Raw genomic sequence first — 19194 nt, 5'->3', positions numbered from 1 at the left:
GGCTTTATCAGGTCTGCAGGAGCTCCAGATATCTCTCAGGACCACCGTGCAAAAGTGCAGGAAGTGCCTCGGCCTGACCTTTATCCACAATCAGAAGATTCCTTGGCAGAGCTTGTTTTTGCAGCCTCCACCTCAGGCATGCTGTGGAGCACTGGCTCTCCCTGGGGTTTGGGGATAGGTGGGAAACAGGAGCAGGCTGGGCACACACTGACATTCCTGGGGGGCCTGGGGCACCACCTCAACACCCCAGCTCCTGAGCTCTGGCTGCTCTCCCACCTTCTCTGTCTCTCCATGGACTAAAGCCAGAGCCTGGGTTTTAATCCCTTCAACAACCAAATCCGGTCTGACCATCTCTGGCAACAATTTTCTGCAATGAGTGGTCAATACTACAGGGATCAGGATGGGTTGCCACTACTGTGGAACTGCTTTCTTTCCCTTTATAACTAAATTTAATTTCAAGTGCATGCAAGTGTGAGAGGGGAGGGAGAGAGTGGGACAATTTGATGCCTTAGAGAAGAAAACCACCATTTATTTTGTCTTTTTTTTTTTTTTTTACATCATCTTCTTCATACAGCCGTTTCATTGTAACATTAATACATTTAAAAAAAAAACAACCCACCAAGATAGCTTGCAAAATTATATATATTTTAATATCCAAAAAGTATATTGCATATATATAGTAGCAAAAGCCCCATTTCCATGGGTAATTCCTTCATATTTAAATTTTGCGATTATTGCAGAAATGTTGCTTAAAAACACCCCAAAAGCACTAAGACCTAACTGAATTAGCCTGATCTTTTCTTTGTTAAATAATGGCATCAGTGCTTGTGTTTAACGTTCTGAGCAGACTCCAATGCTCTGGATTCAGACTCCCCTCCTGCAATGGGATGCACATGGACCAAATCCCGCCCCACAGAGTCCCAGGGGTTGGCCTAGACTAGATAGTTGTGATCCTGTTAATTGGCTGCCACTTAATACAAGTCAGCTAATGGGTTGTACATGGAAATCTCACCCCCCAGACATCTGTTCCAAACCCCAAACGCTTGTGGTTTACCCTCTGTTTATGGCACCAAACCACTGCTTGTGCAGCGTCACATTCACATCTGCAAAGCTGGGGATGGCTCAGAGTTCTGGAAGGGGTCGGATTTCCACAGAACCCCCCCAGCAGAAGCCATCTAAAAAGGGGATATTTGGTTGTTTTATCTATGAAGTGGTTAAGATCTTCCCAAAGTTCAGGATTTGGGTGAAAAGCGATCACAGAATATTGCAATGGTTGCCTTGAGATGTCGGGCCTGTTTTCAATCAGCCTCAATGCAAACATGGGAGTAAGTGGAGTTAATTTGCAGACAGCTACAACAGACTAATACAGAAAATCCTCTCCTCTAGACAAACCCAGGGCAATCTGGAGGGTTTCTGGCCACTTTGGGGGTCAGTCATGGATCCAAGTGCAGGACTAAGCCTACCTCCAACAGATACATTACTCGTGTCTTATTTTTTATTTTTTTTTAGCAAAAAGTACAAAGCTACAGCCCAAATGTACAGATTGAAAAGATGTACAAATTACATTAAAAAAATAAACAAAAAACAACTGAGCTGATAGTAAAAAACAAACCTGCATTTGTGACCGAGGTCAACTCGTTTTATTTACTCTTTCTTTTAAAACTGTGAGATATAGGGAAAAATAACTCTGCATAATTTATACAGTAATTTGCCTTCTGGTTTGTTGACCCTTGGTTGGACGGTCTGACAAACGCACAGCGTTCGCGAATCGGTGCTTCCAGAGCCCGCGGCTCGGGCGGAGCCGGGGACCTGCTGTCGTTCATTCACTTCCCTTCTGTTCCCAGGAATGCCTGTGCTTGACTTTGCCTTATGCTTTGTTCAGGTTTCTGCTGCTTGCTGAGCTCACACACAGTCAAGTGAAGTTGTACTCTAGAAAAGTTCCTTCAATGCCCTTTACTTCTTAAAATATACATGTACATATATATATATGAATATATATATATATATTTAATTTCCAGTTGGATGAAATTCCTCCTCTGCCTTAGAGCTAAGATTCCAGTTGTGGTCCCAATGTCCTCCACTGAATGGTCAAATGGCCAGTGAGAAAAACCCCATTGTGGTCTTTTCCTATGACCCATTTCTGGATCTATGCCTTGTCAAAAGCCTTTGAATCCTTACAAATTGCTCTCATCCAAAAGCTAATAATCATTCCAGGGAATGGTGAACCATCTTCACTGTCACTTCCTACAGAGGACACAAGCCTTAAACCCCAAGGAAAATGCAGAGTACTGGCCCACAGGAGCTTCCATCTCTCAGTTCAAGACACAAGAGGCAAAGTTACAAAAGTAAAAGGTTTGGTCCAGGAATAACAAATATCCAGTTTTAATTCTTCCCCAGAAAGGCCACAATCATCCATTAAGGGTCCCCCCAAAAACCATACAAATCCCAGGAGTGAAGAAAAAGTCCAAACAGACTGCTCAAGGCCACTGGCAGATCAAAGCATTTAGTAATAGCTGCCCAAGTGCGGTGTGACGTGGGCGTTGGGGTGGCGGGGCACGTTGGGGTTGGGGTAAATGCTTCCTGCAGGGGAGGTCCAATAGGGGGAGGCCGCTCCGAAGAAACTGGACGATGTGACAGGCATGGAGGAGGGGTGTGGGGGCACAAAGTTCACCTTCTGCTGGTGGGCATGGTAGGACGGCATGTAGGACAGATCCGAGGGGTACTTGTACATGGAGGACTCGGTGGGGTGCGGCTGCAGGGCCTGGGCGATGCCGTGAAAGTCAAATTTGTAGGCGTAGCGCTTGCCGTGCACCTTGGTCATAATGTTCTTGTCGTAGTAGTAGCGCAGTGCCCGGCTCAGCTTGTCGTAATTCATGTTGGGCTTGCTCTTCCTCTCGCCCCAGCGCCGCGCCACCTCGTCGGGGTCCGTCATCTTGAACTCGCCGTTGGTGCCCTCCCAGGTGATGCAGCTGGCGTTGGAGCTGTCCGACAGCAGCTCCAGCAGGAACTGCCACAGCTGGATCTGCCCGCTGCCTGCAGACACAGCAGGGCAAAGGAAATGACTCGGGCCTTCCTGCTCGGGCTCACACAAAGGCAGGAAACAGAAGGGCTATCTCGATCTGACTGGGAACTGCTCCTCAGGGCCTTGGAAAGGCGGCCCTAGCAGGGGATAAACTGTTCCCAGCAAACAAGTTACTCAGCCCTTTGTTCTGGGCCTGGGCCTGAGGTCACACTACATTTCATAATGGTTGCCTTTGGCCTTAAAATCCTCGGGCTATTCATAAACAGGGCTTGCTGTGAGGACACTGCTCTGCAGAGTTTTCACTGACTGCCTAGCACAGCGTACTTCACCCCTGCACTGCTCCCTGTTTGCCATGGAGATTGTTTTGGATACCTCCAGCTCTTTCCAGGGGGTGATCTGAGTTACACGGGATGATTTGTTCCCCAGATGACTCCTGGTTTTACTCAGTGTAGTTGTACAAGTAGTTAAGGGTACGTTAAGAGCCTTAGGGGGATGTTTCCTTACAGGCATCCCATGTGTACAAGTTTGGTTAGTTCAAGCAGGATTTGCTCCAGGCAAATTACTCCCTAAAATCAGGGATTATTTACTGCAGATGATGTGCTAGGGACAGTTACACTGTCACTTTCAGAGATGTTTTCTGCCTTTCTTTTTGTAACCCACAGCAGGCAGTGAAAAATTAATCTGTACTGCAAATTTGAGAGACCAGCACTTAAACCCCCTATAAAACTCTTCTCAGGAATTGCTGGGTTTGGATCAGAACATCCAAGATGGGGATTTTGTCCCAACAGAGATGTTGTTGCACCATTTTCCTCACTTTTCTGTAAGGATTTTGGCAAAAGCCCTTGTGAGGTCACAGCTGCTGTGTTCAGTGGCTCTCGGGTCCCCCCAGGGGTGCAGGGGCAGCAGCTGCTCCCCCAGTGCAGGCTGGAGCAGCAGCTCCAAAGGAAAATTCCTCTTTGGTAAGGGGGGTCTGAAATGTAAAATGAACTCACCTGGATTGGCAAGACGGCTGCTGGTGGGCCCCAGGATTTGGTAGGGATCTAAAAAATAAAATAAAGAACAAAAAAAAAAATCACCCAAGAAAATTTAAAGGATGTTTCATCAAACAGAAACTCCAGGTCATTACGATTATTCTAGAAACCAAATTTTCTTTTTCTTTCTTTACTCCTTCTGTCCCTTCTCCCAGAGCCTGGAGGTGCTCCTTCTTTCTTTCTTAGCAAACAAGCACCAGGTATTTCTGGCATCCAAAGTGGCACAGCCACAGTTCCTGGCACTGCCACCATTATTTCTGGCATCCAAAATGGCACAGCCACAGCTCCTGGCACTGCTCTCAGACCTGCCTGCTTTTGCAGTCTGGGATCATCTTGGCCCTACCCTGCACTGTGCAGCAACCAGAGCACATCAAACGTGGAAAAAGCCTGTGTGACAGGAGAACAGCCACAAAGCAGAAGCAAAAGTATTCCTCCTAACAAAAAAGAGCTCAATAAAATGGGAGCAGATGAGATTTTCAGATTCACTGGTTAGCAGCTGAGCTTGCAGCCCTGGGAGGGCAGGAAATGTTCACCCAAGTCTCTCTTTGTGAAGCAAACACAGCATTAGAGAGATGAGAGCAACAGGAGTTTGTGGCTGGCTCCACCAAGGCTGAGTGGTTCTTGAAAACCCCACAAAGCATTTATTAGGAATGAATTCCTTCCCTTTCTGTGGGGCCTCCTCAGCCCTAATCTCTACACTTGTGCTCTGCCTCTCTCTGCTTGTGGTGATTTGGATCTGCAGTTTGCTGGTGGATTGAACAGGTTCCAAGAGAGCCAAGCCTGGAGCAGAGGAAGGGGATGGGGAGCAGCTGTGCTGGGCAGGGAGGGTGGGGAGGGACAGGGAACACCCCCTGCTCTGCCTGGGGCTGCTCTGGGCAGGGAAACCCTGCTGGGATGGGACAGGGTGGGATGGACAGCCTGGGGTGGGACAGGCTGGGGTGGGACAGGCTGGGATGGGACAGGCTGGGATGGACAGGCTGGGATGGACAGGCTGGGATGGACAGGCTAGGGTGAACAGGCTGGGGTGGGACAGGCTGGGATGGACAGGCTGGGATGGACGGGCTGGGATGGGACAGGGTGGGATGGGACAGGCTGGGATGGACAGGCTGGGATGGACAGGGTGGGATGGGACAGGGTGGGATGGGACAGACTGGGTTGGACAGGCTGGGATGGGACAGGCTGGGATGGGACAGGCTGGGATGGACAGGCTGGGGTGGGACAGGCTGGGATGGACAGGCTGGGATGGACAGGCTGGGGTGGGACAGGCTGGGATGGACAGGGTGGGATGGACAGGCTGGGATGGACAGGCTGGGATGCTCCAAGGGCACCCTGCAGATCCTGGCCCAGGGTGGGCAGGGGCAGAGCAGGCACAGAGCCCTGCAGAAGTGACAGGGGTGGGACGGACGGACAGACGGATGGATGGAAACAAGATATATCTGGAGCCAGGTCTGGAACTTGGGGTTTATTGCAGAGGGCCTGGGTGCAGGGCCCTGCTGGGAGCTGCAGCCACAGCTCAGAGCAGGCCCAAAGAGGGAGAGAGAGGGAGACAGAGAGAAGGCAAGAGCGTGGTAAAGGGGATGAGAGAGCGAGGTTCCCATTACAATACAACAAATCTTCTGTGCTGAATATTCTAATTGTCACTCACCAACCTAACACAAGATACAAATCCTACAGCATTTCCATACAGCCTATAAGAATCATTACATTACCATACTGTGTTACATTTTAAACCCTAAAAATTCCTCTTTGGGCCCCTCCTGCCAAGCTGTAGGGTCTGCTCTGACCCTTGGGCCTGTCTGCAAGCAGAGGGTGTTGTTCCATCAAAAGGGGATCACATTCAGTCCAGCCACACCATTGTTTTCCAGTTGTTCAGTAACTGAGGGATCTCAAAGCTTGCTTTCATTTCAATCTCACTTATAGTTTCTATATTCTCAACATGTTTTTCCAGGCAATCATATTGATAAGGCTTTCGTGTTTCATCGTCCCCAAGAGAGCCCCTTGGGGGCAGCTGCTGGCACAGCCCAGCCCCTGCCTGTCCCTGCTCCCTCAGCCCAAGGTCCCAGACCCCCCTCTCACCTGGCTGGGGCCGCTGCTGCTCCGTTGTCTTATTCACATTTTGTGTCCCTGCGACAGGAGGGCCTGGAAAGAGAGAAGGGGTTTAGAGGGACAGAGCCCAGGTACAAAGTACAAACCACATCCCACAGGAATCACAGCAACTGCAAGGGAAAGGTCTGCTGAGACCGAGAGCTGATATTTTGGGGATTGCACTATAAAATAAAGAGATGTCCCTAGAAATTTAAAATTTCAGCATAAAATGAAAATGCACCAATAAGGAAAGCATTACATAAATATTTATAATTTGCCAAATAGTCAGTGAGACGAGGAAAATATGTAAATACTTCATTAATTTTCTGTCTTTTACTGCAACTGAACTTCCAATCTAGTTTGCATCCATGCTGTGAACAAAAAATTGGATTATTAAATGTACAAATGCCGACCTCCTTCCACACTGGAGCTTTTCTCACATTTTTTGCAAATGCAAATTCTTTTTTAGGCAAAAAAAATTTAGGGTTTATCAAACATTTAGCTGATAATATCATGGTGATTTGTAAAAATCCCTTCAAAAGGAAGATTGCTCCTCCTCTTTGTATCATTTCTCACAACAGAAAATTGTGACTCGAAGAATAATTCTCACATTTGGGGTGAGCACAGCTCAGGAAGCTGCAGAGAAAGGGAGGGAACTCTGCCAGATGCTGCCACATGGATTTAGAGCAGGAGAACCTTGCTGGGGGTCAGAAGTGCCCATGGAGAAGCCCCAGCAGTGGCACAGGGGACAGGGACAGTGGCCCAGAGTCAACACGGATTTAGGGACAGAGAACTGGTCTGGGATGTCCAGAAATAAAAATCAAAATTCAAATCAAATCAAACCAAAACCATTACACCTCCCTACTGGAATCCAAGGCACCCTAAGCCCAGCAAGAACAAGAGCTGGCTGTGAGCTGGGCTGGAGCACAGGGGCCCCACCTGCCTGCTGGACTTTGCCTTTCTGCAAAGCTGCCAGAAGCTCTCAGAATGTGCAGATCTGTCCCCAAAACCATCACAGGCCCATGATTAACAGGGTGTCTGTGCAGAGGATTTGCTCCTGGCCCCTTAACCAAACCCTACAGTTTTACTCTGTCCATAACATCATTCTACTCCTTATCTGTCCCCAGTTCTACCTCTTATCTGTCCTCAAATCTTCTGCCCCTCTGACACAGGCCAGCTGTGCCCAGGTCTCATTTTAGCCTTCCATTGCACAGTTTGTGATCCCCACTGGGACAATTTACTTTTGGAGAGGCCAGAATTCCCATTACTGCCCATCCTGCTCTCCTGACAGCAGCATAGGAGGGATCTGACAACAAAAGACAACAGGCACACAAGGCTTGAAAAGAACTTCTCCTAGAAAAAAAACTTGTAAGACTCTGGCTTTGCTTCATGGTCCCAGTTTGTTTTCTGTGGGGCTGTGTTCTTTTCCTCTCCCACATCTCCAGTGCTCCCCCAGCCCCTCACAGTAAATGGGGCTGTAAATGCAGCAATGGGGGTCTGTGGGCGATTCCCAAGCCTGACACATTCTGAGCATGAAGTGCTGTCCCTGCACTCAGTGGAATTCAGTGTGACCCATCCCAGCCCATAGGAGACCCCGTTCTCTCATCCCAAGACCACAGGCACAGGAGGAGGGGATGAACCCTGTTCCTATTTCACAGAAATTAAATTCAGATTTTAAACCTGGGGAGGCTGAGGATTTGAGGTGGCAATAAGGAGTTTGTTTTGGGGAGATGCAAAAGGGGGAAAGCATCCTGCAGGGACATCCCAAGTGCCCCTCTGCCCAGCACCTCCTGCCTGTGGGGCTGTGCAGCTCCCTGAGGACCCAGCCCAGGCACTGGCACATTCCTGCAGCGCTGGGAAAGCCGCTGAGGCTTTGAAATGACAGCCTTGCAGTCATTGGCATGGAAAGGAAAACACAGAGGGCCGGGAGAGGGGAGGGGGGGAGCCAGGGGAGGAGGGAAGAGAGAGGAATGGGGAAAAACAGAGCTCATGTAATCTGCCTGTTTTTATTTTTATTTTACTTGTTTGTTTTTTTCCCTTTTTTGCAGAAACCACAAACCCCACTGCAAATAGATCAGACTGGAAAACAAACCACTGTGGTTTCAGCTGGGACAAAGAGTGGGATGGGACAGCTGGGGAAGAGGGAGGTGACAGCTTCATCTACACTGTTCCAGCAGGGAGACCTGTCCCAAAAAGGGATCCCTGTTCCCATTAGGGATTCCTGTTCCATTCCAGATCCCTGTCCCATTCAGGATCCCAGTCCCCATTAGGAATTCCTGGCCTAATTCAGGATCCCAGTCCCCATTAGGAATTCCTGGCCTAATCAGGATCCCTGTCCCCATTCAGGATCCCTGTCCCCATTCAGGATCTCAGTCCCCATTCAGGATCCCTGCCCCATTCCAGATCCCTGTCCCCATTCCAGATCCCTGTCCCCATTCCAGATCCCTGGTGTCATTCCAGATCCCTGTCTCCATCCCACATCTCTGTCCCCCTTCCAGATCCCTGTCCCCATTCCAGATCCCTGTCCCATTCCAGATCCCTGTCCCCATTCCAGATCCCTGTCCCCATCCCAGATCCCTGTCCCCATTCCAGATCCCTGTCCCACTTCCAGATCCCTGTCTCCATTCCAGATCTCTCTCCCCATTCCACATTTCTGTCCCCATCCCAGATCTCTGTCCCCATCCCAGATCTCTGTCCCATTCCAGATCCCTGTGTCATTCCAGATCCCTGGTGTCATTCCAGATCCCTGTCCCCATTCCAGATCTCTGTCCCTATTCCAGATCCCTGTCCCCATTCCAGATCTCTGTCCCTATTCCAGATCCCTGTCCCCATCCCAGATCCCAGTCCCATCCCAGATCGCTGTCCCTGTTCCCATGGCCCCACAAGCAGCAGCAGGGCTGTCCCTGCTGTCCCTGCCCTGGTGCTGTTGGGGCCTTTCCCCAGCCCCAGCAGCTGTCCCAGCTCCACACCAGGGCTGTTTGCAGGGGGGTTCCCTGGCTGCAATCCCAGTGGATCCCAGTGGGACAGAGCTCTCCCAAGGGCAGGAGAGCAGGGAGGGCTCAGGGCAGGCCCTGCCTTTCCCATCTCCTCCCTGCAGGCAGCTCTGACTCCCCTGCTCCCCTGGGACATCCCTCTGAGGTATTACAGCACAGCCATGTTTGGGGAAACGCTTTGGAAAACCCAAGTTCTGCACTGAGAAAAGCAAACCCTCAGCAATGTCCAGCAACTGAAATGTTAATGGACATTTTGGTTTGTTCAATCCATAAACAGTTCTGTAATGTAACATTAATGGAAATGCCATATGATGATCTGTTAAAGGAAGGCAGCAATTCTTTTTCCAAAAGAAAATTCCTTTTCAAATTAGGGGAACATTTCCTTCCCAAAAAGTAGTGGAACTCACTGAAAATTTTCAGTTTTCTCTGATTTTTTTGGGGGGCCAGATCATTGACTCAAGGGAATCAACTGCTACAAGGGGTTGCTTGATCCAGAGTCATCAGCATGTTTTGGATAAATAAATAGGCCATGATTTAGAGAGATGATCTTCCTTCTTTTCTTCCTCAGGTTTAATTCAGCCTGACAGAGTCTCTCTGCCTCAGTTTTTCCTCTATAAATATGGATTATGGAGCAAAGTGTGGAGATGTATAGGGGCAGCCTTGTGTTGTAGGGTGAGATTCAACCCTGAGTGTGACTTGGCCATAATAAGAAGGGTTAAATATGATAATTAACACTGCTATTGAAACACTGTATGCACTCAGCTACTGTAAGTTTCCAACTCTTTCTCTCCCCTCAAAAAAAAAAAAAAAAAAAAAAAAAGAAAAAAAGAAAAATCCAAATGCAGGAAGCTATTTTTATTTCACAAAAATCTCAGCAACGTGAAAGAACCACACCAGCCCTCCTGGCTTCCAGGCCCAGGCTCAAAAGCTGAATGTGTTTAAAGCAAAATGGAAAAGGCAGAGCCAGGGAACCCCTCCAGACTTTTGCAGGTTCCTGCAAAAACAGGATCATTCCCAGGACCTGACATCCAGTGGCTCAAAGAGATCTTACAGAACTGCAGCCAGCCAGTGACAGGAATGGTCTTATCTGTCATTTAAACCACTCAGATTTTACACCAAAACTTGTCATGGGATGGAAATTCAATTAAAAGGCTTGGACTGGGGTTCTCTCCTGGTGTAAATCAGCAAATGGCTACAGTGAAGTGGGGCAAATTTATCCCAGAAAGGATCAGGTCCCTGAGTCTGGTTTAGACTTAAAAGGCCCCATGGAACAAGAGCCCTATGACAAATGTGTGTTCAATACAAAATGGAATTAAAGAGCAGAAAATAAATCATAGATGCTTTCAAGAACTGTCATTCTGCAGCTGTCTGGTTTATGTCCAGAAATTCCCCAGCATGAATGCTCAGTCTATTAGGAGGAAGGTAAAGGATATTAATAATGCTTTGCACTTTCACAGCACCTTTCAAGCGAGGATCTCACAGCTTTGCAAACATTCGCACTCACAGCGCGCCTGGCAAGAAGGTTAAATATCATTTTATTTATTCCCAGGCATAAATGCACTTTCTTCAGGTTTTAGCTGCCTTTTCCAGATGCCCTGCCTTCCCCAGGAGCCAGGCTGTGCGGGCAGGCTGCAGCCCTGCTCTCTGGGCCCTTTGAGCCCTGCTCTCCACTCCCTCACCCCAAATCAGCCCTGGCTGCTCCCTGGCACTCTGTGCTCAGCTCTCCAGACAGCCCCTGTCTCCCCTGGAGCTGCGTCCCCTCCCAGCACCTCTGGGGCATATTTAGTCTGAACAGACTGATAGATATTGCTGGGGGCAGATGGACAGACACACAGACTCCCTTCCCAGGAAACCAGCCTGAAAACCCCCAGGTGGATTCCCACAGCACCATCCCAAATCCTTGAGTGCAGCCCAGAGAGCAAGGCTTCAGGGAGGCTGTGTTTGAGATATGATGTATTAGGGAGCAACCCCTCGCTGATAAACTTCAAAAAATCCCCCAAAAACCCAGCCCTGGTGTTTTATAAATCTGAGAGTTTGGGACAGAGGGGAGGGGAGGGAGGGTTCAGTGAACAATGGGCTCACAGTGCCTGAGCTTCCTGAGCTGCTGGGAAGTGCTGACAGCCCCTTCATCCTGCTCCCTCTGAGGAGCTGTCTCAGTCAGCCTGAGTCAGGCAGCACTCTGTGCCACCAGCCTGATGAGGCTTTCCAGGAGAACAGCGAGCCTGGGGTCTGGAACAGCCACATTCCTTAGGCCTTTCTTTTTCTAGGATGGACACAGTGGGGCTGGGTCATTTATGGACTCAATGCTTTATGGCACTGTAGGGGAATCTTATTTGGAATGCCACCCATGCTGGCACTACAGGCAAGCCTGGGAAGGGATGGAGAGCCCAGGAATCCCTGGAGCTGGCACTCCAAGGAAATTCAGCAGCTGGAGGGTGGGAAGAGGCTTCTCTAAGCCATGGAGACAGAGCCAGGAAGGGAGACAGGGGGAAGGCAGACCCAGGTGTCCTGGGGGATCCAGACTTGTGATGTGGCCAAGTGGTCACTAGGGGTCTATTTTGTGGCAACCACTAAATAGGGAGAGAGGAAAAGGAGGCTCAGGTACCTGGAGATTCAGATTTGCAGCTTTCTCTTTCCCCTTCTCCTGATCTACTTCACTGAAACCCCTAAGTCCAAGTCCTGCCAGGAAACACCCGTGCTGCCCTCCAGGTGAGTCAGGCCACCCCAGAACAGTTCCTCCTGCGTGCCAGGTTTGGGCCATGCACTCTCCATGCACAACACAGGCTGGGTTTTGCAAGGTCCTCCTGCTTCAGGAGGAAGAAAGGTCCCTGGCCTGGTGGCTGGAATTTAAATCAGCTTCCCTAAATGGGGAAAGCAGAGCCAGGTGTCCTGGGGGTGCAGACCTGCCATTAACCCAAGTGGTCCCTTAGGGCCTATTTTGTGGCAGCCCCTTTATGGGGAGAGGGAGAGGAGGGCACAGAGCCCCAGGGCCTCTCCTGCCAGGTGAGGCCGGGACTGGTGGCACCCCCAGTGCCTTGGAAAGCTGCCAGCATGGGAACAAACCCTGCCCCTCTCCTGCTGCCAGCCCAGCCCATGCCAGGCCCAGGTGTGTGCCCAGCCCTCAGCTGCCCCTGAGCCTCCTGGGGACCCCAGTGAGGGGCTCTGGGTGGAGAGCACAAACCCAGGCTGCAGCTCCTGCAGGGCCCAGGGGCCAAACCCACCCCCAGCTGCTCCTCCAAACACCCAGGGCCCTGCTGCACATGGTGGGAGAAACATTGAACTGTGGGGCCAGACAGGCCCTCCCTGGCTCCTGGGACACATTCTGAGTGCTGCACACACCCACAGGACATTTCTGACTGCCCCTCCCACCCACAGGACATTTCTGACTGCCCCAAACAAACTCCCAGGACATTTCTGACTGCCCCTCACACCCCCAAGATATTTCTGAGTGTCCCACTGACCCAGGACGTTTCTGACTGCCCCAAGCACACTCCCAGGACATTTCTGAGTGCCCCAGGACATTTCTGAGTGCCCCACAGACCCAGGACATTTCTGAGTGCCTTACATGCACTCCCAGGACATTTCTGAGTGCCCCTCACACATCCTCAGGACATTTCTGAGTGCCTCTCACCCAGTGCAACCTCCCAGGTCAGCAGAGCAGCTCCATCTCCTCTCAGCACAAAGCTGGGCAGGCTCTGGGCTCTCACCCTCTCTGGGTGTGGGTAGGGATGGGCACAGGGACTGGAGCAGAGCAGGTCTGAGGACTCCTGTGGCCTTTTCCAGAGGCTCTGCCATCACATTTACCCAGCTGCAGGGACATGTGTGTCACACTGAGCCTCAGAACCTCACAGCATCACTTGTCCTGCAAGGAACTGCTGTCAACTTACTATCAACAACTTACTATCTCTGCTAATTAAAACAATTAATTAACACATGTGCCACATGTCTTTGTCACTCCTGGCCAGCCTTACTGTGCCTGTTCCCATGGTTACATGACACTTCCCAACCAAGCTCTTTCTTTTCCCCTTCAAGACACAATGTGCTGTTCCTTGAGCAGAGGAACCACCACTCCCAGGTCAGAGGAGGAAATCAGTAATTCTAAATCTCTTCACTAAGAGGAAGCAACTCATTGAGTGCAGAATTATTTCAAAATTACTTCTATTTTACATGATCAGGCAATTTGATTATTTCACAATTGAAAAATATTACCAAGCCATTTTGCATCCATCTGAGTGCACTGTTGGATGATCTCAGAGGCCTTTCAGCCTGAATGATTATGGGATTCTCTGATCTCTGCATTGCTGTTAACCTGTTTCACAGATCCCAAATCCAGGAACAAAACTGGGTTTTGACCTGAAGTCAACTCAAACCAAGTGAAAGGGACTGATTGCTGAATGTAGGTGAGAAATCTGCTGCAGAGATGGATGTGAAGGACAGATTTAGCTTGGGGAGTGCCTGAAAGTAGCTGAGAGCCTGGTTATGAATTGCTGCCTTTATTGAAATACAGATCAGAGGGATCAAACCTTTCTGATTGAACTGCTCTAAATCAGTGATGGACTAAAGCCCTGTGGCTTTCCAGAGGCAGACAGGGTCTGGATGGTGCAGGAATAGAGCTGGGACTCAGGATTGCTGTCCCCTAAAGCCAGGCTGGACAGGGCTTGGAGCAATCTGGGACACTGGAAGGGGTGGGATGGTGGAAGGGCTGGCACTGGACAGGCTTTAAGGTCCTTCCAAGCCAGCCCATCCTGGGACTGGGATTTGCAGGGTGTGCTCAGCACAGGTGGCTCTGTTTGAGCCCTGTCCCTGTCCCTGAGCAGGGCTGCAGGGAGGAGCCCCCAGAGGGCACAGAGCCCACCTCTGCTCCCCACTCAGCCCCAGGGTCTGTCCCTGCTGCCCCAGGCAGAGGTGACAGCCCCCAGAGGTGCTGGGGCTGCAGAACATCCCCAGCCACAGCGCTGGCACTGCCTGAGCCACGTCTGCCTCAGCCCTGCTGGCCTCACAGACACACAGCACGGAGAAAAGGGGGAAGTAATGGGAAGATTTTTTTTTCCTTGTTGTTGCTTTTTTAATATCAGCAGCAGAAATCCCAATGCACAGTGCACAGAGGCTGAAGAATGTGTCCTGAGAAGCCTTCCCAGAGCCAGCCTGCAAAAGCAGATGCTCTCCAGGCAGCAGAGATGTTCCTGAGCCAGGCAGGGCTGCAGGCACAGCCAAGGCACAGCTGCACCTCCCCTGCACACCTACAGAACCACCCAAACACAGCCAGGAATGTGCCCATAGCACTGTGGGGATGTTACCCCCAGCACAGGGTGTAAAACCAAACCACTGACAGGCTGCAGGTTGCTCTTGTTGAAAAACACACAAATGCAGAAGTAAAAAACCCCAACCCTCACATCCATGGAGAAAAAGGCCACGCACACATGAGAGAAAAGGGAAGACACACATGCACAGCCATGGCAGTTTTACAGCTTTTAAGTCATCATCAGGAAACAAATTAACTCTTGTTTTAGGAAACAGCCCAAGCACTTCCAAGGCTTTGGGAGGGAGAGCCTGGCACCGCAGCAAACGTGTGACCCCCCCCAGCACAAAAACACTCCTTGCACTGCACTCCAGGCAAAATAATAATGGCTCTTTTGCTGGGGGAAAGGAAGGATAATGGTTACTTAGAAAGTGCTCCAGACAAGCTGTCAGGTTGAATTCAGAGAACTGGAGTCTACTCTGGGACAGCGCTGGCTCGGGGTGATCCCTTGTGAGTTGGGTTTCCTGCCTGCTACAGCTTAAAGACAACGATTCTTTGTTTCCAGTTTTTCTGGTGAAAAAACACACGCCTGCCTCCGAAGAGGGTCAGGGAGAAAGCAGACAAAACACTAACTCTGGAATTTCAAAGGAAAACAATTAAAAAAAAAGAAAGTATAAAAAGCAAAATCCAAGCGCGCTGGCTACTGTCTCCCCTGAACTCATAAATCCCCGCCTGGCCACACAGCCAAAATGAAAGGAGAGCTAAAAAAGCCTCCCCTTTTTCTGCTGCCGAGCTAAAAATGGGATATTTCATCACCAGGCACACAAATATCATAGAGAAATGTTTTAGCAAGTACAGACAATTAGGAGAGCACAAAGCTGCAGCTGCTTTTCCTCTGCCACAGCTGAACTGGGGAGTTTAAAACCTTTGCTGTGGAAAGGAACTGCACTGACACACTCAGAGGAGAGTTTATTGGACGTGGTCAATATTTTTCACTACAACCTTTTAGATCTGAAAAATGGCCTTTTCAGGAGAAGGGGTTTATGCAGGAATTTGAGAGGTTTTCCTGTGGGAACTGTGCTTATGCAACCTCATTCCCTGCAGTCTCTGTCCCCCTCTCCCCAGTCCCCCCAAATCTGAACCTGTTACCCCAAATTGTCACTCAGTTTGACAAGTGGGAGGGAAGAGTTTTGAGGAGTTCCTGCCAGTTTAAAGGGAACAGAGGCTGCAGCCCTGATGGGGAGAAAAGCAGCTGCACAGACCCATATTTTGTGAGGTACCAGGGAGTTGGAGTGAGAGAGATTTTAATTGATGCTCCAACACCAGGAATCTCTCTCTTAGGGCCTCACAATGTACAAAGCCCCAGGAAATCACACTGGATTTCAGAGTTCACTGATTTATTTATCCTCTTAAATTTGCCAACAGCCCCACCAAACACACACCTTGTACCCAAACATCCTCATTGTTCACTCAACAGCTTCTATGATCATAAATATGGGATAGCCACAGAACAAACCCTTAAAATTCCCCCCCCCATCCCTGTTCATGTATTCACACAGAGATTTCTTTCCTCTTTGAAAGGTACCACATCCCTTTTCCCTGTGCTCTGCTGGAGTTTCAGTTGGATTGCTGAGACTTTGGGTTGGTTTGTCACTGTTCTCAGCCAAATCTGGAAGGCTCAAGGAGGATCAAATCCCTCTCTGCAACTCCTTGCCAGGAGCCAGGGGGGGTTGGGGTTTCTCCCAGGAACAGCTACAGGAGGAAATGTTCTCAGGCTGTGCCAGGGGAGGCTCAGGCTGCAATTTCCTCATGGAAATGTTGTTAAACACTGGGAGGGGCTGCCCAAGGAGGGCTGGAGTCCCCAGCCCTGGAGGTGTCCAAGGAACACCTGGAGGTGGCACTCAGTGCCCTGGGCTGGGGACAAGGTGAAGATTGTTCACAGGTTGGATTTGATGGTCTGGGAGGGCTTTTCCAATTTAAATGACTCTGGGATCTGTTACCTTGGGCTGTGCAGAGCACAGACCTGTGTGAATGCACCTTTTGCACCAAGATCCTGAATGACCTGGAGACAAAGAGCCCCAGGAACCTCTGTGGTTAATTGTCACCTGTGATACTGAGCCTCCCCTCAGCCCCTCTGCCACCTCCCTGCACAAACACCACTTCCCTGGGACCAGCAGTGTTGGAGCTGGGGGTGCTCAGCCTGGAGAAATGGAAACTCAGGTCTGCCCTCATCTCTCTGCAGCTCCTGAAAGGTGCCTGTGCTCAGCTGGGGCTGGGCTCTTTCTCCAGCAGCACTGACACAACCAGAGCACACAGCCTCGAGCTGCACCAAGGGAAATATAGGTTGGATATCAGGAAAAAGTTTTTTACAGAAAGGTGATAAAGTTCTGGAATGGCTGCCCAGGGAGGTGGTGGAGTCCCCATCCCTGTGTGTGTGTAACAAAGCCTGGATGTGGCACTGGGGGCCAGGGTTTAGTTGGGGTGTTGGGGCTGGGTTTGACTCAACAGTCTTGAAGGTCTCTTCCAACCTGGTGATTCTGTGAATTGAATTCTGTGAATTGGAAAGCACCACACATCCCAGCCCAGGCATTCCCACAGGCTGCATGGCCACGGGGAACTTCACACATCCACAGGGAACTTCACACATCCACACACCAGGGCTCTGCCTCGCTGGGAGCCCCCAGCTCTGCCCTGGCCTCAGCTCCTGCACAGCATTCTGCTCCAGTCTTAAACACAGGAATTACACAGGCCCCGACACACTAAAAACTTTAAAACTGTGCTGGAGCGAGGCCAGAGAGCTCAGAGCCCTTTGGGGACGTGGCCCTTTGGCCTCCCAATGTTGTTGTATGTGAATATTCTTTCCATTTCCCTGTGGAAAGCTGCTCAAATGACACCGTTCTGCAGGAGAGCAGTTTAAGGTCTCCCCGGGCTGGGGCAGATCTGTGGGCTCAGATTCCTGTCCCTGTCTCCAGTACCCACAGCAGATCACTCATTTCTCCAAACAGCCCCAGAAAATGACCCAGACCATGTCTGCAGTGGGAGGGGGACACAGCTCTTTCCATTCAGCCATGAGAGCAACCTCATTTCATTTCCCAGAAAATTGCTCTCCAGCCAAAAACCACTGGTGATTTTCATTAGAGCCATTTACTCCTCTGAGGCAGCTGAAGACAATTTGTCCCAGTGACGCTCAGTCCCATCCTTTGGAGTGTTTATGAGGCTGGGAAGGGAGCAGTGAGGCAGCAGGAGCCTTGGAACAGGACAAGGATTTACCTGTCTGCTCTGAGAACACTCAGCTGCTCTGGGCCCCACTGTGGGACTTCAGGATCTGCTGTGAAGATCCCCAAAATTCCTGCTGCAGAGTTCTGCCCCAAAGCAGAGCTGCAGCTCCTGTTTGCAGAGCTGGCACTGCAGGGAGTGAGGGGGCAGCAAGCAGAAGGGAAAAAGGGAGTCAGGTCTGCAGCTGCAGCCAGGGCACCAAAGGCAGCCCAGGGACAGCACTGGGACAGGGCCAGGCTCCCTGAGCTCCTGGGACATGGTCCTGGGGGAGGCAGCAGAGCCTGGGCTGCATCTGGAACATCTGCAGATGTCTGTGCTGCAGCTGCACTTTTTTATTTTTTGACCTGTGGGTTCTTTTTTCCAGCCGTGGATGGAACATGTTGTGTAAAGCACAGTGTCAATGTATGCAAAGGGCTCCTGTCTCTCCCTGCAATCCGCACAAGCAGCTTATTTGAACTAGTAATGTAGAAAAGCTACAGGAGGAGTGAAGAAAATGGTATTTTTTTCCTATCTTTGGCATGGTTGGTACTATTTCATCACCTGCTTTTGAATCCTCAAGGGAAGGTGGTCAGAAAAACTCATCTGTTTTTATTCACAGACACAGAGAGGAGAAATATTTACAGGATTGGTAGATTCCAGATGCACTGGCATGAAGAAAACTGCTTAATCTTTTGAGAAGTAAAAAAAATCATTTAAAAAATATTAATTTTTCACATGAAATTCCTTTTCCAAAAGAATATCATGTTTTGGAGTGAGAATATCATCTTGAAGTGAGCCCATTAGAAAGGAAACAAGGAAAATCCTGTTTCCTAAAAAAAACCAGCCTGAGGAATTCCAAGTCCAGTTTTATGAGCATCATGAGTCTCTGCTGTGCTATTGGATGAGCCACTTCACTCTGCTTTCCCAGCCCCTTATCTGCCAGCCTGTCCTGCTCTCCTGTCCCTTTTCCTTATCTCAGTAACCTCAGCCAGCTGCAGGGGCTTGGAGTGGGGCAGTTTGTGCTGCACCAACGCCCAGTGCGGAAGGAATGATGGAATTTATGCCCTATAGGGAGAAATGGGGGAGGAATAGATGGGATTTCAACATTTCTACGTAGTTCTTAATTTTTATTTGCCTCTCTCCAGGGCGTGCTTGGTCCTTTATTGACACATGATGAAAGTTCCATGTGAAGCTGAGGGCTCCACGCTGACAGCAGTGAGCCCAGAGCTCTGTCAGCTGCACTACAGAGACACCCTGGAGGCCACTAAAAATGCAGGGGGAGGGACACTTTCCCCTCAAGTTTCTTTCAGTCTGAGTGACTCAAGGCCCAGGTCTCAAAGTGTTTAAAATTTCAGAGGAGTGCAGTTCTACACAGAGATTTTTCTCTTGAAGAACAAAAAAAAAAAATCAGACTTTTCTTGGCTTTATTTTTAGCAACTGCCTGGCCTGAAACAGAATGAGCAGAGGTTTGGGTGTAAGGGAAAATTGTGAAGGAGCACATGTCCCTACTTCATTCCCACTATATCCCTACTACACAGTGCAAGCCCAGCTCAGATGAACTTTAAATAG

At 49.8% G+C, this 19194-nt stretch overlaps 1 protein-coding gene across 3 annotated transcripts in view; it reads right to left on the bottom strand.

Annotated features, from left to right (window-relative positions):
- Positions 1-562: 562 nt before the first annotated feature.
- The window catches only part of FLI1 (Fli-1 proto-oncogene, ETS transcription factor), a 90734-nt gene continuing 72102 nt past the window's right edge, over positions 563-19194 (bottom strand). For all 3 annotated transcript variants that reach the window (XM_064732043.1, XM_064732044.1, XM_064732045.1), the window contains 3 exons: positions 6130-6192; positions 4015-4062; positions 563-3033 (listed from right to left, as the gene is read on the bottom strand). In XM_064732043.1, coding sequence (XP_064588113.1) covers positions 2504-3033; positions 4015-4062; positions 6130-6192 — 641 coding nt within the window. In that variant the 3' untranslated portion in view covers positions 563-2503. The remainder of the gene's footprint in view (positions 3034-4014; positions 4063-6129; positions 6193-19194) is intronic.

This window comes from Zonotrichia leucophrys, chromosome 24, assembly GCF_028769735.1.
Source record: "Zonotrichia leucophrys gambelii isolate GWCS_2022_RI chromosome 24, RI_Zleu_2.0, whole genome shotgun sequence".
NCBI lineage: Eukaryota > Metazoa > Chordata > Aves > Passeriformes > Passerellidae > Zonotrichia > Zonotrichia leucophrys.
Note: the sequence above shows the minus strand (reverse complement) of the source record. Positions and strands in the feature narration are given on the sequence as shown.